A 22468-nucleotide genomic window follows, 5' to 3' on the forward strand; every position below is an offset into this window, starting at 1 on the left:
ATCTTTGAGTGTGACCATTAGGAAGAGCTATAAACAATTTTCCCTTAGATGTAGTCAGACATCTCTTCATGTGAACTTGCTTGTTTCAAGCGCACCCAGGCGATATGCACTGAAATTGCATATAAATTGCTATTGCTCTTGAGGATATATGGCCTTTATTTAAATAGGAAGTCACACTGAGATTATAACCTCTTTTACAAGCGAGGCCTAGCCATGGCAGGGTCAAATAGCTACATCAAGATACAGTATCTTTCTCTGTGTTAGATGGACCGATGGACCTTTTCTTGGAACCTGCTTTTAAAGAGTAAGATGCAGCAATTAAACAGTGCTTGTGTGAAGTGGGAATCCTTGTATCCTTGAATCGAAAGTTCAGCTAAACTCTTCTTCTCCAAAATGCCTAAAATTACTAAAATAAAATGGTATTTGCCCTGAACCCTGAACCACATTGGCTGTGTGGCTTGAATTCAGCTTCCCTCACGAGGTTTTTAGTCAGACACTCAGGTGATTACCAGGAGACGGTATTCGGCATTCACCGCAGGCAGAGCGTGGTCCTCCTCACTGTCACCTCCTCCACTTCAGCATTCACTGCTGACTCTGGTCCTGCCTCCACTCCTTTGCCTGTTATAGGCTGTTGCTCTGCCATGATCTCTGCCACTGTGTCTCAGAACTACACTGATTCAGTTCCCCTGGAGACCTCTTAGGACCCAGATCTCCTCAGCCTTGCTCTGCCCCAATCTCCTTTCAATCACGACCATCTACATACTTACCATAAATGCCCTTAACTGCTTTCTTGACTCTCTGGTTTGTCTGCATTTGGGCTCACTAGTTTCATAGGCCTTTGACACAGACAACAGGTGAGGTGCCATTTTATACTGGACACACTGGTTCCAGTTGTTTCGGGTACATTGAAGTAAATGTGTTTCCAATAAACAATGACCTGACCACGCAACCAACACCATCTTCAACACAAAGACAAGCAGGCAGTCCAGCAGCCAAAGCAGGGAGGGATGTCACCAGCTGGTCAGCAGCTTGGTTTGGGTCAAATGTCTCTGTGGTCACCTTTGACAGGTCATCATCAGGCATCGGGGCAGAGAGATGAGTATGTGCCAGACAGCCATTAAGCTCTGTACTTGCTTTTCATTAAGTTGAGATGTGAGAATTCGCTCTCACACGCTGCACTGCTCAGCTTGTTGATGTTGGACTAACAATCTGGATTGCTTGTATTAATATGTAGACTCAGTCCTAGAGACGATGCTGCCATGTATTTCCCTGCTTGCCTTATTTCATCCATTCTCTCACAGTGGAGTTTGTGTCAAGATGTAACATGGTTTTTGTGATGTCCTTCGATCCATCAAAGAGAAGCCCCCAAAAATCAGCAGACAGCAACTTTGCTCTTAACTGCCCACCAATTTGAGTAGCTGACTGAGAGAATGAGAACCTAAGTTTGTGCATTGCTCTGCATTATCCATGTTTCCTCTTCATGTCAAAACGCACCTCTGCTGACTGCTGCTGACATTCACCCCTAACCGCTTCAGTAAAGCAAAATCCTCAGCATAGGAAGACATAGGACATGCATGTGGGTGACTGGACTTTTTCAGCTTGACTAGCTTGACATTTGTATGTCCCTTAATCTTTATCAAATAATGGATGATTGAAATTCTTTGAGCCTGTGTTCAAGTCATGGCACATCTTGGAGCCACTTTTCAGAGAAACGTCTTTTCTTCTTCTCCATTTGATGTTTCTTTGTAGATGATGGAGCACCGAAGTAGCTGCCTAGTGGCTGTTGTTTTCTCACAGTAGGTGACTTCACTGGGTCAAATGTATTGACAAGAACAAACAAGAAATGAGTATTGATGAAGAAAAGCAGCTGCTGCCGTCTTCTGTTGATTTTTATGGCAGTTGGCATCCATAAGATAGTGAACATTTGAATCTGAAGTACTGACATTTCACTTGTTTCTTTTTTTTTTTTTTTGGAAAATGCTCACTGGATTTTGGGTTTAGATTTTGGGTTGAGAATCTCATTGTTGAACCGTAGCCTCCTTTCCCAATAAAACAATTTCACATGTTAAAACACACATAACACATAAAAGCAATGCATGGGAAAAAGAAAGAGAAGAGAGGCGTACATCCATACCAGCAATATCCATAACATATTCTACATCAAGTGAAGGATTATGTAAAACAACAACATGCTTCAGGGCAGTTTGTAAAAGACTTTTAAAGCTATTCAGAGAAGAAAGTCCTTTTAAGGTATAAAAGGAGAGAGCAGTTTCACCATGCTGTGAGTGTTGTCTATGTTGTCTGTTTTGTCATTAAAATCAATCAAGAATTAGTAAAAAAAAAAAAATCCAAATTGCATCTCTGCAGAACCGACCGAACAGTCCACGACCCAGGCATATTCAGTTTATACACAGCAAAGAGAAAACCTGCCATCTGAGGAAATGGCTTGGAAAATTGTAGCTTTTTTCTTGAAAAATGACTAAAACAATTAATAAAAGTTATTGGTTGGACACCACAGCTTATATAAAAGTAGATTTTATTTCCTCATGAGCACAGTAAAGACCCTCTTGTCATTGCTTAACATCAGGCATCCCATCACTCCCACATCTCTCATCACAATTTAAGGAGTCCCACTGGGTTTTCTGCAGCAGACAGCAGAGTGCTGGGTGTTAGACCTGACCCATGGATGTGTACACATTGTTAGTTCCCTGTGATGAGCTCTCTGGAGACATAGACCTGATCATTAAGCTCAAATGAAGCAAGAGGGTGGCCTGGGTGTGACACGCCTGTGATGAGCACTTGCTCCTCCAGCCATGCACTGCTGATGGGCAGTAAGTGGCCAAAGTGGGCCATGTGTGAGACAGCCACGCGTGGATTAATGGACCAACTGAGACACCATTGATTTCAAGTCTCGCCTTCTGTGACCCTGCATCCTTATATGAGAACTTCTGGTGACTTTGACTTCATTATGCCCTCTGCACCTTCTGACTGAAGAGCTCTGGAGCTGTTGATATCACTAGGTTTTGTAGACGCAAGATTTTTAGATTTTACATTTTTTGTGAATTTAACAAGTTATCTAGTAGTGAATGATATTGAAAAACCAGACAGTGTAAATTGCAGGATGTAAAAATAAATAAATAAATAAAAAATTGTGAATATAAAACCATTATTTATTTTATAGTTTCAAAGATAATACAAGTGCATACACCAAACACAAGAAACACTTTTTTTTTTTTTGACAATACAAAGGAGACACGCAGTGGTTCAAGCACTCTAAGTCAACGTGCATTTTCACTTTTCTAATAGTTTAGAGGTGGTTCTAGTTTAGTACTAGAAGAGTCAGCTATCTGCCATCTGTGAGTGTCTATGAGTTGAGCATTGGACACTGTTTAAATGTTGCATAGGTACATGTGTGATGCGATACGTTCAGCATGAGTGTTACAATGATGCATTGACAGATGCGGTTCAAATGTGGTTCAATGCTGAATTTCAATTTGATTTTCAAAGCTGTTTAAAATCTATTCCGAACATATTCTGTCCATCATGGATCTCAGCTGTGTGGACAAAATGCACAGTCAAAGAGAAAATGTCTAGAATCTGATTAACCCATGATAATCACAGCAACCAATCAAACTATGTCCTCTCAAACTGGGGGAGCACACTGACACTTTGCAACCACAAGAGCAGTTGTGTTTGCTGCATGTGATGAGAAATAGTATTGTTATAATTTTGCCTGTTCCATCCAACTTTCATTCAAGGACTGTTCCTGAGGCTGTCAGATACTTTCCAATATACACCAGGATTAATGAGCCACAGTTAATTTTTTTTTTTTTATTGATTAAGATATAAGATATTGATACAAATGTAAACATGTAATTAGATGAAAGAAATCAGTAATACCAAAATGTGCATTTGAAAATTAGATCATAAAATTGTAATTAAAATCAAATTTGAAGGGTCCTGATCTGCTTCATAATCCATGTTTAAATTGCATTTCAAATTTCTCCTTCATGTTTATCTGAGCTTCGTCAGAATAAGCATACCCAGAGCTGTCCTCACTGTCAGAGAATACACTTACTGCAGACAAAAGCAAAAGCAAACAGCTGTTTTGTTGTGAACATAAAACTGAGAGAAGAAAAAGTTTGAACTCAGCTGCCCCTTTAATCAAAAACAATGAACCTAAAATAAATCCAAATATGGGGACATGAAGTGCTATGAAGTTCCTCCCTTGCTTTTGCCTGATTGATCTGCTAATCTTTAAGAATTTATTATATCAAATGCATTTTTATCATTTGCAGTATTCCTCTCATTAAAGTGCTCATAATACTGCAGCTTAATTTGTTTTACATGAGGCTATAATTGTTGTTGGAAAGGTCATGCTTTGTATCAACTTCTGCACTGAACAGTTTATTGTTTTTAAGAAATCTTAAGTTGAAATGAAGGATCATTAAAATAATTACAATGGCTTGACGGCATCTTGACAATAAGGATGAAGGATTAAACAGAAAGCAAATGTTCTGTAACTAAAAAAAAAATCTCTCCTTTCGGTATGTGACTGTCTTAATTGCTTTATTGTTCTATGAACAATAATTTAGACTGCATTTGCATTACGTGGGAAATCATGAGAAAAAAGTTTTAGCAACAAACTTTTGCTTAAGTTGGAATCACATAACTGATGCCTATTTTTTAAATATTTAAGCAAGATCAATTTGGTGACTTAATATGCACATCTTTACAAATGTTTCCTCACAATGTTCGCAAATGGTCCATCTCCCACTGAGTCCAGGAGTGAGGCGGCTTTCATCGAAGAAACCAAAATATCTGTCCAAATTGCAGCATTTGAACAGCATGGTGTTCAGTCAGACCAGAACAAAGCTTTTCATGGTAATGATTTAATTCTGGTCTGCATCTCCTGCCCTCTCTGGCTCTGGGCGACATGATGGCACACCACCCACAGCAGAGCCCTTCTAGACAGCTGCATGTGGGGGTGACGCCGCGCAGTGAGAGTGCGTGCGTGTTTGGGGGGTATGTTCACCTCCTCCCAGTGAAGTCAAGGTGAATCTTTTATGAATTCCTGTGGCTTGTTCACTCTCTCCAGGTTTTCAAGCTCCATTCAGTCATATGCTTAAAATAACCCTGTTTGTCCATAACGAAGCTGCTGTACCAGCTTCTACTGCAGCGTCACTGATGTATGAGCTCAGGAGCTTGATGTGGACATCCCATCATCTGAGTTTGAGCTCAGTATATAGCATGAGTCATAACACGTCAAGATTGTAACAGCCTTCTTGAAGCTCTGTTTTAGGCCCTTAAATGGAATGTGAAACAACCTAAAAACCTGCTTGTGTTACTTATTTTACCTCATTTGATACTGAGAGATTTGTGCGGTCCGTTAGCAAATAGGGACCGGTGCAGTTTGACGGCTTGCAACCGTAAAGAGACTACATATTCTTAGTTAACATTCTCTGTAGTGTTGCTTTCAGTTCATTCAGAACAGTGTCTTTTTTTTTATCCAAGGAAGGTTGAATTAAGGGCAACTGGACTTAGTTGTGGAAAATCTCATTTACCTCTCATTCAAGGGATGTCTAAATGAATTGACCGCAGTCGTTTCAATGACTGTGATGACGACCTCACAGAGGTTAAATACCTGGGGGTCCCCAGCCAGTCAGTTAAAACTGAAGAAGCCCCTTGGATGAGAGGTGAGATGTTTTTGAGTTTCTACAACCAAGGCCAATTGCTGCTGATTCAGCTCTCCTTGGATAACCATGACCTGGATGATTGAAAATCTTCAGTGTCTTTTTTTTAATGCTACCAAAGTGGCGTGCCAAAGTAAAAAAAAAAAAAAAAAGAAAACAAAAGAAAAAAGAAAGAAAGAAAAAGAAAAACTCAGGTGCTACAAACGGTGTCTGTTCAGTACGGTTTCCCAAATTAACAATAAGAATTCAACGGAGGATTCCTTTCACGTCAGTTTGGCCATTTCTTGTGTCCATGGGGCACTGAGAAATTCAGTTAAAATGACTACACTTTGTTTCCTCGTGGGCAATTTCAGTTAAACAAGTTTGTAAACACAAACACATGCAAACAGTTCACACATAGAAACAACTGGAATATGATCATGAAAAAAGGAGTTGGAAGGGTTAATGGCAATGTCTTATCTGTAATTGGCACATAAGTGTTAAAAGTATGTTTTTGGAAGGAAAACTGATCATCTTAAATCCAAAGAAGCATCCTTCTATTTGTTTTACATACAGCCTACAAACATCTAAAATGCATTAGTCATAAAAGAAATTGATATTCTTATATGGCTTCTTATATGAGGATGTATATGAAGCAGTGCCAGCAGTGATCTCTGTGTTTTGGCCATAGTATTTAGAGCTGAGGTTAATGACGCCGTGCTATCAGCTCTTGTCCTTTTGGCAAGAACTGTAAACCAGAAAATAAAATTTAAATCCTTCCAATAAAAGAGGTGTAAAACGTTATCAGTATTCTCTGATCTACTCCAAATGAGTTTAGCTTTAGACTGGTGTGCGTGTATATCGATCAAATCCTACTGAGAACAAAAATCAAACCTTGTTGGCTCCACCTGCAGTGCCAGCTGTTGGGATCAGGCCAGGTTCTCATTCTCTCAGTCAGCTGCTCAGTGGCTAAATTGCTGATTTTTGGGAAGAGTAAAATCTGTCCCTCCTCACTGAGGAGAGACAGCCACTGACCTCAGGCATAATGAGATGGGAGCCCTTGATTAAGTTCCTCTCTGATTTGAGAGTATAATTGAACATGTTGCAGATAGCACATTTATGCTATCGACAAGCTACTCTGTGAGGGCATGATGGTAATTCATCCCCGGCGTGTTCAGGACTCTCACTCATTACTGAAATCAGGGCACTTTGTATTGATTATTCAGTGCTTAAAAAAGGAGAAAAAGAAAATCAACCACACTGCCAAACTGATCATCATCTATAATCAGTTCAGTGAGGTTTATCGTTGGCAACTGGGAATATGCAAAGTGGGAGTGTGCCCTACAGCTTTCTTTTTTCTGATTCCACTTCAGACACGCTTGTTTTGACAGCTATGATGCGGCGTGTACAACAAATACTGCAAACTCAAAATCCTGTCAAGGACACGTCAAGCAAACATCATGTTGTTAATTCAGGCTGTATGACGACTGGAAACGAAATTCCCAGCTTATTTGATGCATCTTAACATTTTTCTTTTTAAAAAAGGCTATTGGATGTTTATTTTATATTTGATTTGATGACGAGAATGCTTTCCTATTTAATATAAAAATTGCTAAATAGCAAAAAAATGGAAAAGAAAATCATAACCTTAGTTAAGTAAGTAAATTAATTAAGAAGCCTTATTATTATTTCCCACAAATCTCAGTAATGGCAAATATTGCTCATAGACTAATATCTGATCAGTAAGGTATCATTTAAAACATGCAATAAATACAAACAGTATAACATAAAATTAATACAAGGAATATAAAAGAGGTCTCATTTTAACCTCATTGTAATGAGACTGACTAAGAAGCTGCTGTATCCTAACACAGTGGTTCCCATATGAGTGCACGGTGAGGCAAGTCCAGGTGTGCCGTGGGACTTTGACAACTTGTGGTAAAACACGGCCTCGTCTCTGGAGTCTGTGTCAGGAGGAGGAATAATCCGGTGGATGTGTGTCTATTCCCCACGCAAAATTTCTCCCCACCAAGCTCCGCCAAGACTGGCCAGCTTTGTAGAGTCTGGAACTTAACAGCTTTAGGATTATCAGGAAAACAAAACGGACTCTCTCTCTCTCACACATACACACACACTTTTCCATCTCTGTCTTTGTCAATAAATGTTTCATGAGTGATACAGTTGTTTGTCACATTTTATGGATATAATATTTGAAAATGACTGTCCTAACATTATTATAGCTGCTTAGTCAGCCTGAGGAGATCTCTGCAGATTAGAAACAATTCTAAATGGAGCAATGAGGATGAAAGAATAACATCTATCATGAAAATCTTTTACAGATTTTCACTGAACAAGACAAAGTGTCTTCAGCCACACAAGGACTTGTAGTCAAATCCAGGTATTTTTATCATTGCAAGCAGCAGGGCTCCAGAGATGGTGATTTCAGTGGATCTGCCGACGACTTTGGTCAAGAGTGAAATATCTTGAGCTCTATATTGGATGGATTTTCATTGTCCCCAAAGTGCAAGCGTTACGTTTCCCAGCAATCCTTGTTACTTTATGACTTTTCATCCTCAATACATGGCCAGTGTTTTCAGTGACCCAGTATACATCTAGATGAATCGTTAATGACTTTGATGAAACCCTAATTTTTCACGTAGCCCCATCAGCAAGACTGTCCTCTCAAGAAGAATCATTTCAGCAAGTGCCCTGAAACGACATATGTTAAGTGACAGAGCCCTCTTGTAATTAAGATGGAAACAAAAGTTAAACACATGACCATGATAGGTCACAAATCTTAACCACATGGTTATTGTTGTAATTATGACAGCACCTCACCAAACCTAACCATAGCGCTGGCACAGGTAAATGATGCCGTCTTGCTGATAGAGGTATCAGATCAGAAAATGCTTACATAGATGGAATAGACAAATTACATGTTGTTTGACTTGTCACACCAGCGGGCTGACAGTTGTGGTTTTGATTGAAATGTCTCAACCATTGGATATGGTAGCATGTTGGTATTAGCATTTGGCTCATAGTCCCACAGTGAGCTGCCAGAGAGTCTTAGCCTTGTTAATATTTCAGAATAGATTTTATACTAATTTATAATATAATATTCATAAGCATTTCCCAAATGCCTCTTCAGGGATATAATATAGGACAAAATCAAAGTTCTGACCATATCAGGCACACTGCTCCAACCACAGAGAGACTAAATTTGAGTGATTTTGTGAAGGCGCTGCATATCAGTACAGCTTTGAAGTGGCATGCTGATATGAGCATGTTAAAGTGTCGACATGTTAATGTGAGAGAAAAGTTTCAAGTGTGAAAAGATAAAAAGCTGCTGAAATGATCCAAACCATTTACCAAACACTGGTTGTGAAATAACCCTCTATGGATCTGTCAGCCTTCCAGGGATAGCAGCGTCAGTGGAGTTTGTGAAAATGAGCATGAAATCATAAGTGCAGATTATGTGTTGTGGGCTCTAACGTGAAAATGACTGCATGTTACTCCCTGGTGAAAGGATTGTGTGACAACAACATGAACGGGGCCCACAGTTTTCACGCATTCTTCAAAAGAATGTATGCAAAAACAGAAGATCTTTGGCTAATGTTAAATTTAAAGTCATCGTATTTATGCAAGTAAATGCTTTAGATTTAAGGTGGCCTAAATGACACAATTACTACGTTTACATGCAGTCAAAAACCCTTTCATAACCGGAATATCAGCAATAACCCGGTTGCGCACGGCCATGTAAACACCTTGAATAACCGGAATATGCTCATATTCCGGTTTTTAAAAACCCGAATATGACCCCTGGGTTACTCCTTTTCTAACCCTAGTATTTGGTCATGTATACGCCTATCGGAATATCCCCATCGAACGGAACATTAATTTGTGTTCTGCGCATGTTCTATTCGCAAGGAATCTTGGTCTTTTGAATGCATGTAAACGTAGTCAATGAGAGAATGTCCTCAGTAAGCTAATATATCTCCAGCGTATAACATCCTAAATCTTATGAAACAAGTTTGCCAGCTGTCAAGATACGTTGTCCATAGGTATTCCACCGGCTGCTTGCAATGTGTTATTGTGCTTTATGCTTCAGTTCATGTTATTGGCTTCTGTGGAAAGAATCCGGAAGTATTGTGCCACTGCAAGATATCACAGTAACTGGAGCTGTGGATGTGTCTATGCACAGTGGTAGTTTTATTTTGTATTTGTTCCACCCGTAAATGAATTTTTCTGTTGGTTGGCCTCAGCAACCCAATGGGCTCAACATCTGTACGGGTAGTTGCACTCCTATTCAAATATGAGGCATATCTGGTGCTTTGCTCCCTTTACCAGCTCCCGTTGGGGAATATTTACTAAGGATTTGCTGCCCTTTTATAGGAGCAAAGCTCAAGTTGTGTTTGTCCTTATTTACAAAAGGACTGCACCAAGGTTTTAGGCAGGTAAAAGGAAAGAAAAGCAGCTCCACTGAAAATTGCATGTCTGATCTCACGCAATATCTCCTGTTTAGAGGGGCAAAGAGGAAGGAATGGTAACATATATGAATAGCCTGATTTATCACTGCAGCAGATCTAAAAGCAGGTGTAAAATCTGCAGTAAAGTTTTAAAGGATATGTAGAGATGGAGAAAGACTCTAAGAGAAAGAGACAGAGACAAACACAAATGAAAACAGTGCATAAAGCCACTTCAGCAGAGCTCTCAGTTCAGCACCACAATGCAAGACAAAGGAGCAAAGACAATATTGAAAGTTCAGCTGCAGAAAATCCTTCTTCTTTTTTCTTTTTTTTTTTTTTTTTTCTTCCCACAACAAGTCAAAGCAACCCTGCATCAGGTCTTATTTATCTGCACTTTATGCAAATCCGGTCTGAACTTGGCTCATTTGCATGTGTAGTCTCAGTAAATATTCCATTAAATTTACAAATTGCGGTGATTCAAAATTTTTGACAAGCTTAGAAATATCTTCCCCTTGAGTCAAGGCACTGCACTCGTCAGGAACAGACATGGCCTGCTATCTAACATGTTGTAGGATGATACCTCCACTGTGTTGAATTCAGCAGGATGGGCAACTCCGGTCTTTCACATAGCCAGGGAGAAGGAGTGGAAGCCCACCTGCTCCTTCCAAGCCAGTTTGATACTGGTTATGGAAGTAATGGCAGCACAGGTTAACAACAAACCGCAGAACAAATATGACACTGACAATGACCATCAAGCCCATGAGGAGGACTGTCCCATACTCTTCAACAAGGCGACTAACACACACCACAACCCACTCAATGACAGACTGCAGTTCACTAGATTGCCCTTCATTCTCCTCCTCCTTCCTCTGTGATTTCGATGTTGGCCTCACCACTTAGCTGCATCCTAAAAGTAGAGGGTACATGTCATCTGGCCTCTGATGCTGGCAGGTTTCCAGGTTTCCATGTGCAGAGAGACTGCCATAGGCCACTAAGGTGACACTCCACCTGAAGTCAGCTCGGCATCCTAGTAGTTACAACTTTCAGTGGTGACCCATCACGCCAGTAATTTGATATTTTGTCCTGCTCTTCCTTGTCTTTTCGTTTCTGTATGTCTGAACAGACCACTTGTGTTTGTTCAGATGCTTGCTGAAAGGACTTGCTATCATATCCATTGATTTGCATAACCATCATAACTTGTGTCCATTAGCAGAGCAAATATCATTTCAATTCTACTGGAACTTCAGGGGTATATGTCTGAACAATTTGGTTAAGTTCAAGGTTCATCAGGTCATAAATAATAAAATAATAAATAATAAAATAATAATAATAATAAAATGAAAATAAAAAATAATAAGGGTAGTCTGCACATAGCAGCTAAACATCCTGGTTTATCTTGAGCACACCTCTTGCATCAACGCACAACACCACCCCCCCTATAACCTCCTCTCCTGCTCTCCTGGGAAGCTGCAACCACTGACACTCCCACCTCGCTCACAGCTCTGTTGTTGCTTCAGTGATCCTCTATCCCTCCCCATGTCTAATTGGGTTTTTGGACATTTTAATGCCTAGATATGACACCAGTCACCCAAAATTCACCAAACGGCAGGTGCATTTTGTAACTCTAACATCATAATGGGCTGAAAGCAGTGACCTCTATCTGCTTCAGTATCCTTCAGCAAGCAATAATTTAACTTACATTACATTTGAAGGTACAGTAAATCTATTCATCTACCTACCCAGCCATCACTCCAACAATTTATTTCCATCAGCTATTTAAGTGTCTAGCTAATGTTCTACCTCTTTCAAGTCATTTTACCCATAATTCTTTTTGGTGAGGAAACATTTCTGTCTCACTTATAATAACAGGGTGTTATTAGCATTTCAGACATTATGGTCTTTGATGAAATTTTTGAGGCAAGGTTGCTGCAATATATTCAGAGACATGCTGTACAAATAACAGGGCCACTGAGAGTTACTTCATGCTGAGGGTAGACTTACTGCTGTGACGGGTTCAGTATATCTTTATTTTAGTCTTTGCTTAGTAGGAATATGGGATGCTAGTTCTAAACACATATGCATGGTCATACACCCATCCTGTAAGCCCATCCTTTGATTGGCCAGGCAACATCCACTGTAGCATGCGCACTATATATCCACATATATCATGGTGAATAAGAGGTGCACAAAGCATGTCTAAAAGATGTGTGTGGGTTTGTGCGTGTGTTCGTGTGCACAGAGACATTACAATTAAAAATTAAAAATGCACTAAAGGCTTTTCTGTTGAGAAATTACTCGTTTCCAAATGTATCACAATCTTGTAATGCTGCTCAACGGACTGCATGCAATCATGTAATTACCTGGACAATTTGTCAGTAAAGGTCAGTCAGAGTTAATGACTTGTGATGTACAGTAGAGGTCTGACAGGTCCTCCTCCAGCCGACACCTTGAATATCTGTTTCGCTGTCCAGCTCTTTGAGCACTTTCACACCTTTACATTTTGTCTCCACACCTGGAATTTTTACCATGTTAGAAAAAAAATGCCAACTGCATTCATTTCTGGGTGCAATATTTGACAAAAGGGTGGGTGAGATGGCTTGTGTGTGCAGCTTATACAGGTGGTGATGTTGATCTCAGCCTGCTGTAATGGCTCCAGGCTATTAACCCTCCCTGTCATTTGCAATGATGTGCTTTTGAAAAAGGAAAATGGCACTGCCCACATAACTTATACAGCAGACTCACCACTCCTGCTGCCAGCCTGTGGCTTAGTGCCATTCCATTTTCCCCATCCACTCTATCATCATCACTGCAGCTAGATTCTACATTAGAGGCTCCCGCAGCCTTTGATGTCCATTCAATTTCCACATCGATTCATTATAATAACAATACAGAGTATTTCAATATAATTACTGTACATGTTAATTTTCCTTCTACCTCCTGTCACTAATTAATGTAACATTGATGTGTCAGTTCTTTAATGTCTATACATTTATTCTTCAGCATTCCCTTTGTCAGCTTGGACTGATGTGTTTAACATTTCACAATTGTTTGAATTTACAAAAGCACATTTGGAAACACTGCATTAGCAGCAATAGTCACCATGACCGAGAAGTCAAATAAAATGGTACTATCCATACACAGGTTTTTCCTGCTCAAACAATTTAAAGGCAACAGTGCTGCTCAAATTATATGCTGCCGGTACCAAAACATCACTTGCCAAACAAATGCATGAGATAGAAAGTACTTCAGTTGAATTATAAATGTGAACAAAACATCAGTATGCAGATTCCATCTGGCTTTGTATTCTTGGTTATCCATGTACAAGACACATGTCTTATGTAAATACTACATCCAGACCTACTTATGCCCACTATAAAAACACATTTTTGGGGCTTTTTTGTTTTTTTTTCTCCAGACCTAGTTTGTTTGGCTCGGTTAAAATGAATCCTGGTGTGCTCCGTTGGTCTGTGGTTGATTTGGGCTGGTGTGAAAGCTGTCGATCAAACCACGGTGGGTTTTTTTGATGGCAGATGAACTGCTATTTAATCCATCTGCTGGTCGTAAACTGTTGAGGAAGTGATCGTATAAGTAATTTGTATAAGTGATGTTTATGCAAAATGCAGCTTGTGTCCTACTCTGTGTACTCTGCAGATCATTACATCCATGAAAAATTGCGTATGACAGTGAGCCCACAGTAACATAATATCGCTGTACAAGATAGTTCTTTTTTCCTTCTGTCTCCACATGTTTGTCAGTACTCATGCAGTCATGCAGTCGATCTGCAGTCTAATAATACTGATGCTTATAATTGGTTATTTCTTTGAGTTCTTTGTGACACCAGAGACGATAAATATACAAGTTAGAAGTACTGAAGTGCTGCATGAGCTACTGTCAGTCGCCATAATTTGATTTTCCCGTGAGAGTCCTGATGATGCCAAAACTGTGAAGTCAATGAGTTACCTGTCAGTCTGTATGACTTCATGTCAGTGCAAACATGAACTGGAGCTGAACTAAAATGCAGCAATGTATTTTTTTTGTCCCTTGACTGGGGCCAAATGAACTGAATTACAAGTGTGAAAGCCTACATCTCTGCAAGAAGCTGTGCGATTGAAGGGTCACATGGGTTTTGGGTTAAGGGACATTATACATCAATTAATCCCGCATTTGAGTAATATTTTTGGCCACTTTGGGGCAGCACAACAAAAAAAAGAAGAAAATGAAGTATGAAGATGAATGAATGAATGAACTAACTACAACAACATACATGTGGTTTCGTGCTGAGCAATGTGCTTAGCAAGACTATGGCAATCATACCTTCCCTCAGCCTTGATGCTGTTCTCCTCTTGGTCACTCAGAAAATAACACTCACCTTTTTGACCTTTAAGATATCAAGTGGACAGACAAGAAAAACACATAGAACCAGATAGACAGAGAGGTAAATGTTCAAGCCTGGATATTTATATTGTTTTTGTTCCATCACAGTAGTCCCTACACTGTGTGGTCAGCTCTCGCAGCGTCACGCTCCGCTGGGCTGAGAAGTGTTCGCTGATATCATGTTTTCTCCAAAGCCACACAGGTCAGTCCCTCAGAACTCCAAGATGTGTTTCAGGAGACCTCCTCCAATATCTTCCAGATCAACGCCAACGGTAAGGAGCCCATTCATCAGTAAAAGTGTCTGTGTGTGTGTGTGTGTGTGTGTGTGTGTATGTGTGTGTGAGTGAGAGAGTTTTTGTCCTTGTCCATACAATAAATACTTTGAGACCCTTGACCAAGGACATTTTGGCCAGCCTTCCTTTCTTCCAATGGATTCTGAGATTATGAGCTACGTTCACAGATGAAGGGAGTTTATGAATTAGGTTTTAGATTTTGTAATGAGATTAGAGGGAGTGCTACAATTAAATGAAGGTTTACATTACTTTAGCCTTAAATCATGAATTTCGGGATGAGAAGGAGGAATTGGTTCACATTCAGATTCAAACTGGTTTAGGCTTTAAATTAGGGTTAAATTTAGTTTGAGGGTTCAGGTTATCATTAGTTAATCTAGGATTGTGTTTCGGGATGAGGTTTAAGATTGAAAATAGGACTAAATTTAGGTTTATGTTTAATTTAGGATCAAATCTGAATTACAGAAAATTGTTGGTACTAGTTTTAAGTGATGGCTAAAATTAGATTTAGAGTTAAAGTAGGCTTATGATTGGTTTAGGGTCAAAGCTTGAGTGTGGAGTTTGGAGGAGTTTAACATTTGGGAGAGGATTTGTTCAGAATTATGGCAAATTACTACAGAAGTAGTGCTAATAAATCCAGGGTTTAGATGGTTTTGAGAAAAGTTAGCAGCATGTTTGGGTTTTAGAGTCAGTTTTGAAAGTGGCTAAATTTATTGAATTTAACTCTTGTTTTTAGAGCCAAAACTTGGGTCCTGAATTCTGATCTTAGTAGCATCAGGTTTATTTTAAGATTTAAGGTTGAGTTTAAGGTTTATATTATTATTAGTTTAGATTATTATTTGATCCAGTTTTAGGATTAGTTCAGCATTAAAGTGTGGGTTTAAATTGAGATCAATAGTCATGTTAAATTTGAGTTAGGGGGCAGTCAGATATAAAGCTTTATTTTATTGCTCAGACTGATTTATGTGGAGGGTTTAGATTTACGAAAACGTTCAAACTAATGGTTTTGGTGTCGGGTTCAGAGTAGAGGTTGAACTACATTTCGGGGTATGATTGATGTGTATGGTTAGTTCATAAACAAAGCCTGACTTTAAGATTCATAGAGTACGATAGATTTAAATTTGACATGACTGCTCATCCATTTTACAGTGCTTAAATGTGTGTAGAGGAAGCGTATATTAAACAAAGACTGAGAATTTGCTTTAGATCTGAGTTTAATTAAGACTTGAATTAGTTTCAAAGTAGGGTTTTGGAATGACTGGAAGATTCACATTAACTCTGAGATGCATGAATGCATGTTGTGAGTCCAGTTCACTCTTAATGTTTCTATTCTTCAATTGTGCCTCCAGTTGTCACACTAGAGAAGAATCTTCAATCACTGGGAACATCTAGAGATACAGCAGAGCTACGACAGAGTCTGTGAGTAACACACACACCTGTGGTGAACTGTGGTGAAAATTATCAGCAAGTGTTTTTAGAACTGCTAAATCATTTCAGACATTTTTCGTGTAAAGCACCAAGCCAAACATTTCATGGTTGCAGCATGTCAAATATGACAATAAGCAGCGTTTTTTTTTGTTAGATTCTTTTCTTAGATTTGGTAAACTGAATTTTGAGGTTTGGATTGTTTGTTAGACAAAAGGTGTCATTAATTAATCCATAATAATGATTAGTTGCAACCTTATTTAAAACAGGCAAAACATTAATGCATGAGTTATATATAGCAGTGCATATATAAAGTATATCATTAGGTATAGTATATAAACTCACAGGCAATGGGGTATTTTATAACATGGTATTAGTACTTAAGTACTAAGTAAAGGATCTGAATACTTCCTGCATCACTGACACCTCCCACTAACCCCTGTATTTTCAGTGGACATAGGTGGTCCAGCACGTTGAAAGGGGACATTTGTCTCTGCTTTGCAGAAAAGTGCTTATTTTCTTTGTTTCATTGCCCTCTTTCGTATTGATTATTCTTTTTTAGTTGAGCTGCCAGCAATTGCCAAATTCAAAGCTGATGACAAAGTGGCCAATCTAAGATGATTGCATCTGTTTAAAATGCATTACATCCCACTGTGTTGGCTGGCATGTCATCAATTCTATTGAACATTTTTTATGATCGCCTTGGAAACTTACTGACAATGCTCGGCTGCTTTTATTTTTAACTGCCCATTTTCCTTCAGCAGTATTGATGCCTGATGCAAACAACACATCCAGTGCCTCCGACTGATGCAAATTACATCCAGCATGATTCTTTGTGTTATTCAGCAGCTCTCAATGTTTTTCAAACATTGTTCCAGGAAATAGTCAGGATGCTCCCCAATTCAAGGATCTATGGTGACTTTTAGAGCTCATTAACTGTATTGTAGAGGCTTTTGTTTTGAACAGTAATGTTTGCAGTTGCAACAGTATTCTCTTGTTGCCTGTGATGAACTTTAAAACAAACTGTTTTTTTATGACATAGTTTGATGACATTCAAGACACATATCCAAAAATGATAACACTAATACATCATTATCTGGGATTTTAGGTGAATATAGTTGTTGTTGTTTTTTTTTTGCCAACATGATGAACGCTGATTTCAAGGTTTACCCCTACATGAGTGAAACTCCAGGGGCAAAAACACAGAAAGATTTTAAAATCTGTCTCTTGTATGTATTTGTTTTGGTGACAAATAGAAAGCACCATGTAGATTGAAAAATCCAACCTCAAGCTTTCTTGAAGAGGGTCTATTGACTGAACTGTCATTTTCTTTGTGAATGTCTATCGACTGTGCTGCTGCTTTCCTTGTGAGAGTTTATAGACTGAAATGCTGTATGAATAAGGCATGTACCTGTCAGGTTAGCATGAAAGTGGCCAGTTTGAAAGCAAACTGCCCCCCAAAAATGGTGGCTGTGTCTGCAACTTAAGTTACACAATGCTGAATTAATGAAATGGGGGGAGTTGCTGGTTCTGGGAGTATTTTCCCCTTCATAAAGTTATCTTTAATTAACAAACCAGCCTCATTACAAGGTCCATTTACTATATGTTGTGGAGTTTTTAATAATCTCACATGATCTTCATCAGCAGATGGAATTTGCCCACATCATGGGATTGTAGGTGTTGGTCTAAGCACTCTAAAGATTCAATGGATTTCATGGAAGCTGAAACTTCACCTGCTAATTAAGATCATGACATGATTGAAACCTCCAGAGTAGCAGCTAAATGGACTTTATGGTGAGACTGTTTTCTCAGCTGCTGTTTAAGGAATGATTTTTTTTTTTTCCAACCCCATCTTCAATCATTTTACCGGTTATTAGAAATCTTTTACTTATGATTCAGTCAGAAGAGTTTCTTGTCTATCTAAGTCACTTATGTCACCAAACATTGTCAATGCAGAAAAAAAGGGACAATGCTGCAAATACTCAAAACAAGCAAACAAAGCAAATGCAACAAACTTGCATTATCTGCCTTCACAAAACACGTTTGCTTGTCTTGTAACCCATTGGTCTTAGTTGGCATCGATCCCCGGCTTTTCAGACCATCGTAGCCCTTTAAGATATTGAAGCCATTTCCATATAATGACGTTGTGTTACCTTATTTGTCAACTATTTCCTCAGCTTTGGGGGGAACGTAAGTTCACTTTCGGCACTTTAGCACAAAGTGTGGCGGTGAAAAACAAACTCGTGTGGATTAAGAGGGGGCAGCTGCAGGCAGAGCGCCTGAAGACGTCACAGTCTGCCAGTTTGTGTTCTGCTTGTTCAACAGGTGTTTGCTAATTGAGCTCCCTTTTGTTGAACTTATGGATAATGCGCATTGTCAACATAGTAAAATATATCCTACAGTGTGTTCCATTGCCTTCACTGTGGGTTCTGCTCTGAAGTTATGCTGCTGTCCACTGTCTGTGTGTGAGGAGCTCAGCCCCGTGATCCCGTTCACAACACTGTCCATTCTATAACTCAAACCCAATTCAGTCTCTGTCTGGTTTGCAAAGGCACGTTTTTAAGCAACTCGGAATGCATTGTGTTGTTCATGTACGGAACAGTAGAGTGTGCATATGACCACTTGATATCGCAGAACCCTTTTTTGTACTTAATGTAATGCGAGGGCGCCTTTGCAAGTTCCATTAGCTCAAGAATTCCTTGATATGGACAAAAGCTCTCGAAAAGTGAACCTTGAATGTTTTATCACAGATATATGTTGCCAAGGTCTAAAATAATTTTGGAAACACAGAATGTCTTCACCCTGTGGAAATGGAATCCTTGACCCTCACTCATCCAAGCACCTCCTGATGCCGCCTACATTCTTTGCCTCCCTGTCCCTGAGTCCTCTCCCCTTCATGATTAACTGCAGTAACATATGGGGGGACTACAGCTATCTGATCTCCTTACAAACACATTGAAAAAGACCATACACATGCTGCACTAATCTCACACAGCAGATCATCACGTGTGTCCCTCTGCAAGAAGCAAGTTTTGTGAAATAAAAGCGAGCCTTGTTTGTGCCCGTGGTTAGAATGGTAACCCGCCATCTGCCTGCCTGTCTTCAGGCAAAAACTCAAATCTCACGGTTAATAGAATTTGACCAGCCCCTGTAATCGTGGAAATGCACACGGCAAAAAGTCTAAGTGGATTAATGGCCGGCACCCTCTGAGTGTCATTGTCTTTGTTAGCGCATTAGGCATTCACTGGTGTTCTGGCTGAAACACACCAGAGGACACAGAGCTGTGTTTGGGAGAGAGCGCCCCCGACTGACTGTCTGCAGGCATAGTATGCTGTACAGTACATCATAATTCCAGATGAAATGAAGTGCAGTTTAAAAAGAGCAGGTGAAGCACAAGTGCTGTGGTAAAAAAAAAATATGATTAGAATTTAAATTTGCATTTTTTTGACATATGACCAGTGGTGAAAAGTAACTACAACAGGTACAATACATGCATTTTAAGGTTTGTGTACTTTCAGTATTTCCAATTTCTAATACTTTCTATCTCTGCTTCACTACACTGAAGAAATGTTGTACTTCTTACTCATTCCACTTATTGCTGGAATGAGTTTGTAGATTAACATTTTCCACGCTATGCGCACTGAAATCTCATCTTCATTATGCCAAGTTGTGAAGGTGACGTTTTTCCTCATTCAAAAGGAGCAGTCACATGTTTGTCTTTCAACGTTTTCACACGTGTTTCTACAAAGTTCTTGAACAGGACAATTCATATAGGGAAAAAAAAATGATATAATCAACATCTACATAATCTACATAATATCATCAACAATCCTGATTCCAAAGAAGTTGCTACACTGTATAACACGTGAATTCAAAGCAGAATGCAATGATTTGCAAGCCCTCTCAGCTGGACACAGTACAAAGATGAGCTATTTAATGCTCAAACTGATAAACTTTGCTGTTTTTTTTGTAAATACACACTCATTCTGAATTTGATGCCTGCAACAAATTCCAAATAAGCTGGGACAGGGGCATGTTTACCACTGTGTTGCATCACCTTTTCTTTTAACAACATTTATTGATGTTTTGAAAGCCAAATTCTTACCCGATCTTGCTTGATGTACGACTTCAGTTGCTCAACAGTGCCCACACTCTTTTACTGTGAACTCATGCTGTTGTAAAACATGCAGAATGTGGTTTGGCATTCTCTTGGTGAACTGAGCGGGGACATTCAAGAGTTGACTCATCAGAGCACAGCACACTCTTTCCACTTTACATCAGTCCATCTCAAATGAACTCAGGCCCAGAGAAGTCAGTGGCATTTCTGGATGTTGTTGATATATGGTTTTAACTTCCATTTCTAGAGGCAGTGACAAAGCATCTTTACAGACAGTTTTCTGATATTCTCCTGAGCCCATGTCGTGATAGCTTAGACACGATCGTGTCGCCCTTCAATTCAGTGCTGCCTGAAGGATCAGAGGCTACGACCATTCAGTGTTGGTTTCCAGCTTTGCCTCTTACATGCAGAGATTTCTCCAGTTCTCTGAGTCTTTTGATAGTATTATGGATTGTTGATGGTGCCCCTTTCATACCCAATCATGATACTCTCACCTGTAACCAATGAACCTGTTTATTTGTGGAATGTTCCGAGCAGGTGATTTGGAGCATTCCACATCTTTCCCAGTCTGTAGTTGCTCCTGTCCCAACTTGTTTGAAACGTGTTGCTGCATTAAATTCAGAATAAGTAGATATTTACAAAAATCAATGAATCTCATGAGGTCAAACATTAAATATATTCTTTGGGCTGATTTCAATCGAGTATATGTCAAAAAGGATTAGCAGGATATCATATTCTGTTTAATCTACATTTTATAGACTCAATAACTAATAAATAATAACTTAGTAAGATAGACATTTTGTCCAGGTTGTTTGAATTTTGTTTTTGCACACATTTATTTGTACAGTATTAGATGTAAGTTGGACCAAGACAAAACTAAGGATTTGTGCTTTTTTCGCTCTGATTTCATACTGTACTGTACAAAAACTCTATAATAAAAATAATAAATAAAATAATAAAAAATAATTTAGTTAGCTTGCTCACTGCAGGGTATGCACTCATGCGCACCCTATTAGCTGGATGGCATTGTAAGTAATCTTGCACCACGCAGATGTGTCATCAGACAGATGGGAGATGGCAGCCTGGACTGTACTGAACTTTTGCATATGATCAGGATGTGTGGGGGATTGATGTTGCACAGTTGCACAGTGTTCTGTAAACTCTGACTTGACTCACGATGTCTGCGTTGAAATCCAATTCCACTGTAGTAGGCCATTAACTATTCTTTATTTCCCTGTGTTTTTCTTTTGATGGGGGACAAAATGTTGTGTCACCAGACAGATGAAATTGTCAGTAAACAAACTCAGAATATGATACTTTGCTTTCTGTGCTGCCAGATATATCAGCTAATTTCACATCCCCATTAAAAAAGCACAGACCTGATGAAGTGTGAAGTTTATCTTCTATAAAGCCAAAATGCTCATGAAGCTCGGCTTTATTTTTGGAAAATAGAGAAAGTCAACAGAATATTTCTCTATTCTGTTGACTTTCTCTCTCTCTAGTGCTGTAATTTTCCTGTCTGTTTATTTATTTCTGTTCTGTCAGTTTTATGATGTTATCTGTAGTCTTACAGTAATTAATGAAGATAGAATAATAGAAGAAAAATAAATAAATAAAAGACTTTTTCCTGCAGCCTAATTAGATATAAATGATATTTCCACACAGTGACTTTGTGGCAGTGCAGTAGGCATGGTAGTACTTACTGTACTGCTGCTTCTCAGCTCTGCAGTGTTGAGAAACTGCAGCTTTGGATTAACACAGTGTAATGCTAAAACAGCACTGGAGCTAAATCTGATCCACTAACTGACGTATTTATTTATTATACATGTATTACATTATATACGTATTACAACACTCATGATGCCACTTTAGGAACATGTTAATTCCAGATTTTTGAGGTGTCCATGAGGTCAAAGGTCCTGCGCCTGAGTTTCATGTCTTTAGTTTCATAACAGTGCGGTACGACAGTACGTGCTGGAATAAAGGGGCATGGCAATGGTCGTGCTAAAAGACTGACAATGTGAGGCTAATTAGAAATAATTAGCTGTGTTCTTCACTTTCTTTACAAGAATGACACGAGAAGACCATCATCAAAATGTATGGATGTGGTTAGCCTAGCATAGC

At 39.2% G+C, this 22468-nt stretch overlaps 1 protein-coding gene across 1 annotated transcript in view; it reads left to right on the forward strand.

The window, feature by feature from the left end:
- tsnare1 (T-SNARE Domain Containing 1) overlaps window positions 1-22468 on the forward strand; it is a 188729-nt gene that overhangs the window by 52575 nt on the left and 113686 nt on the right. Inside the window, exons 3-4 of the mRNA XM_076738024.1 lie at window positions 14707-14784; window positions 16152-16221. Of these exons, the coding sequence (XP_076594139.1) occupies window positions 14707-14784; window positions 16152-16221 (148 nt within the window). The remainder of the gene's footprint in view (window positions 1-14706; window positions 14785-16151; window positions 16222-22468) is intronic.

The sequence above is a fragment of the Chaetodon auriga genome, chromosome 8 (genome assembly GCF_051107435.1).
Source record: "Chaetodon auriga isolate fChaAug3 chromosome 8, fChaAug3.hap1, whole genome shotgun sequence".
Taxonomy (NCBI): Eukaryota; Metazoa; Chordata; class Actinopteri; order Chaetodontiformes; family Chaetodontidae; genus Chaetodon; species Chaetodon auriga.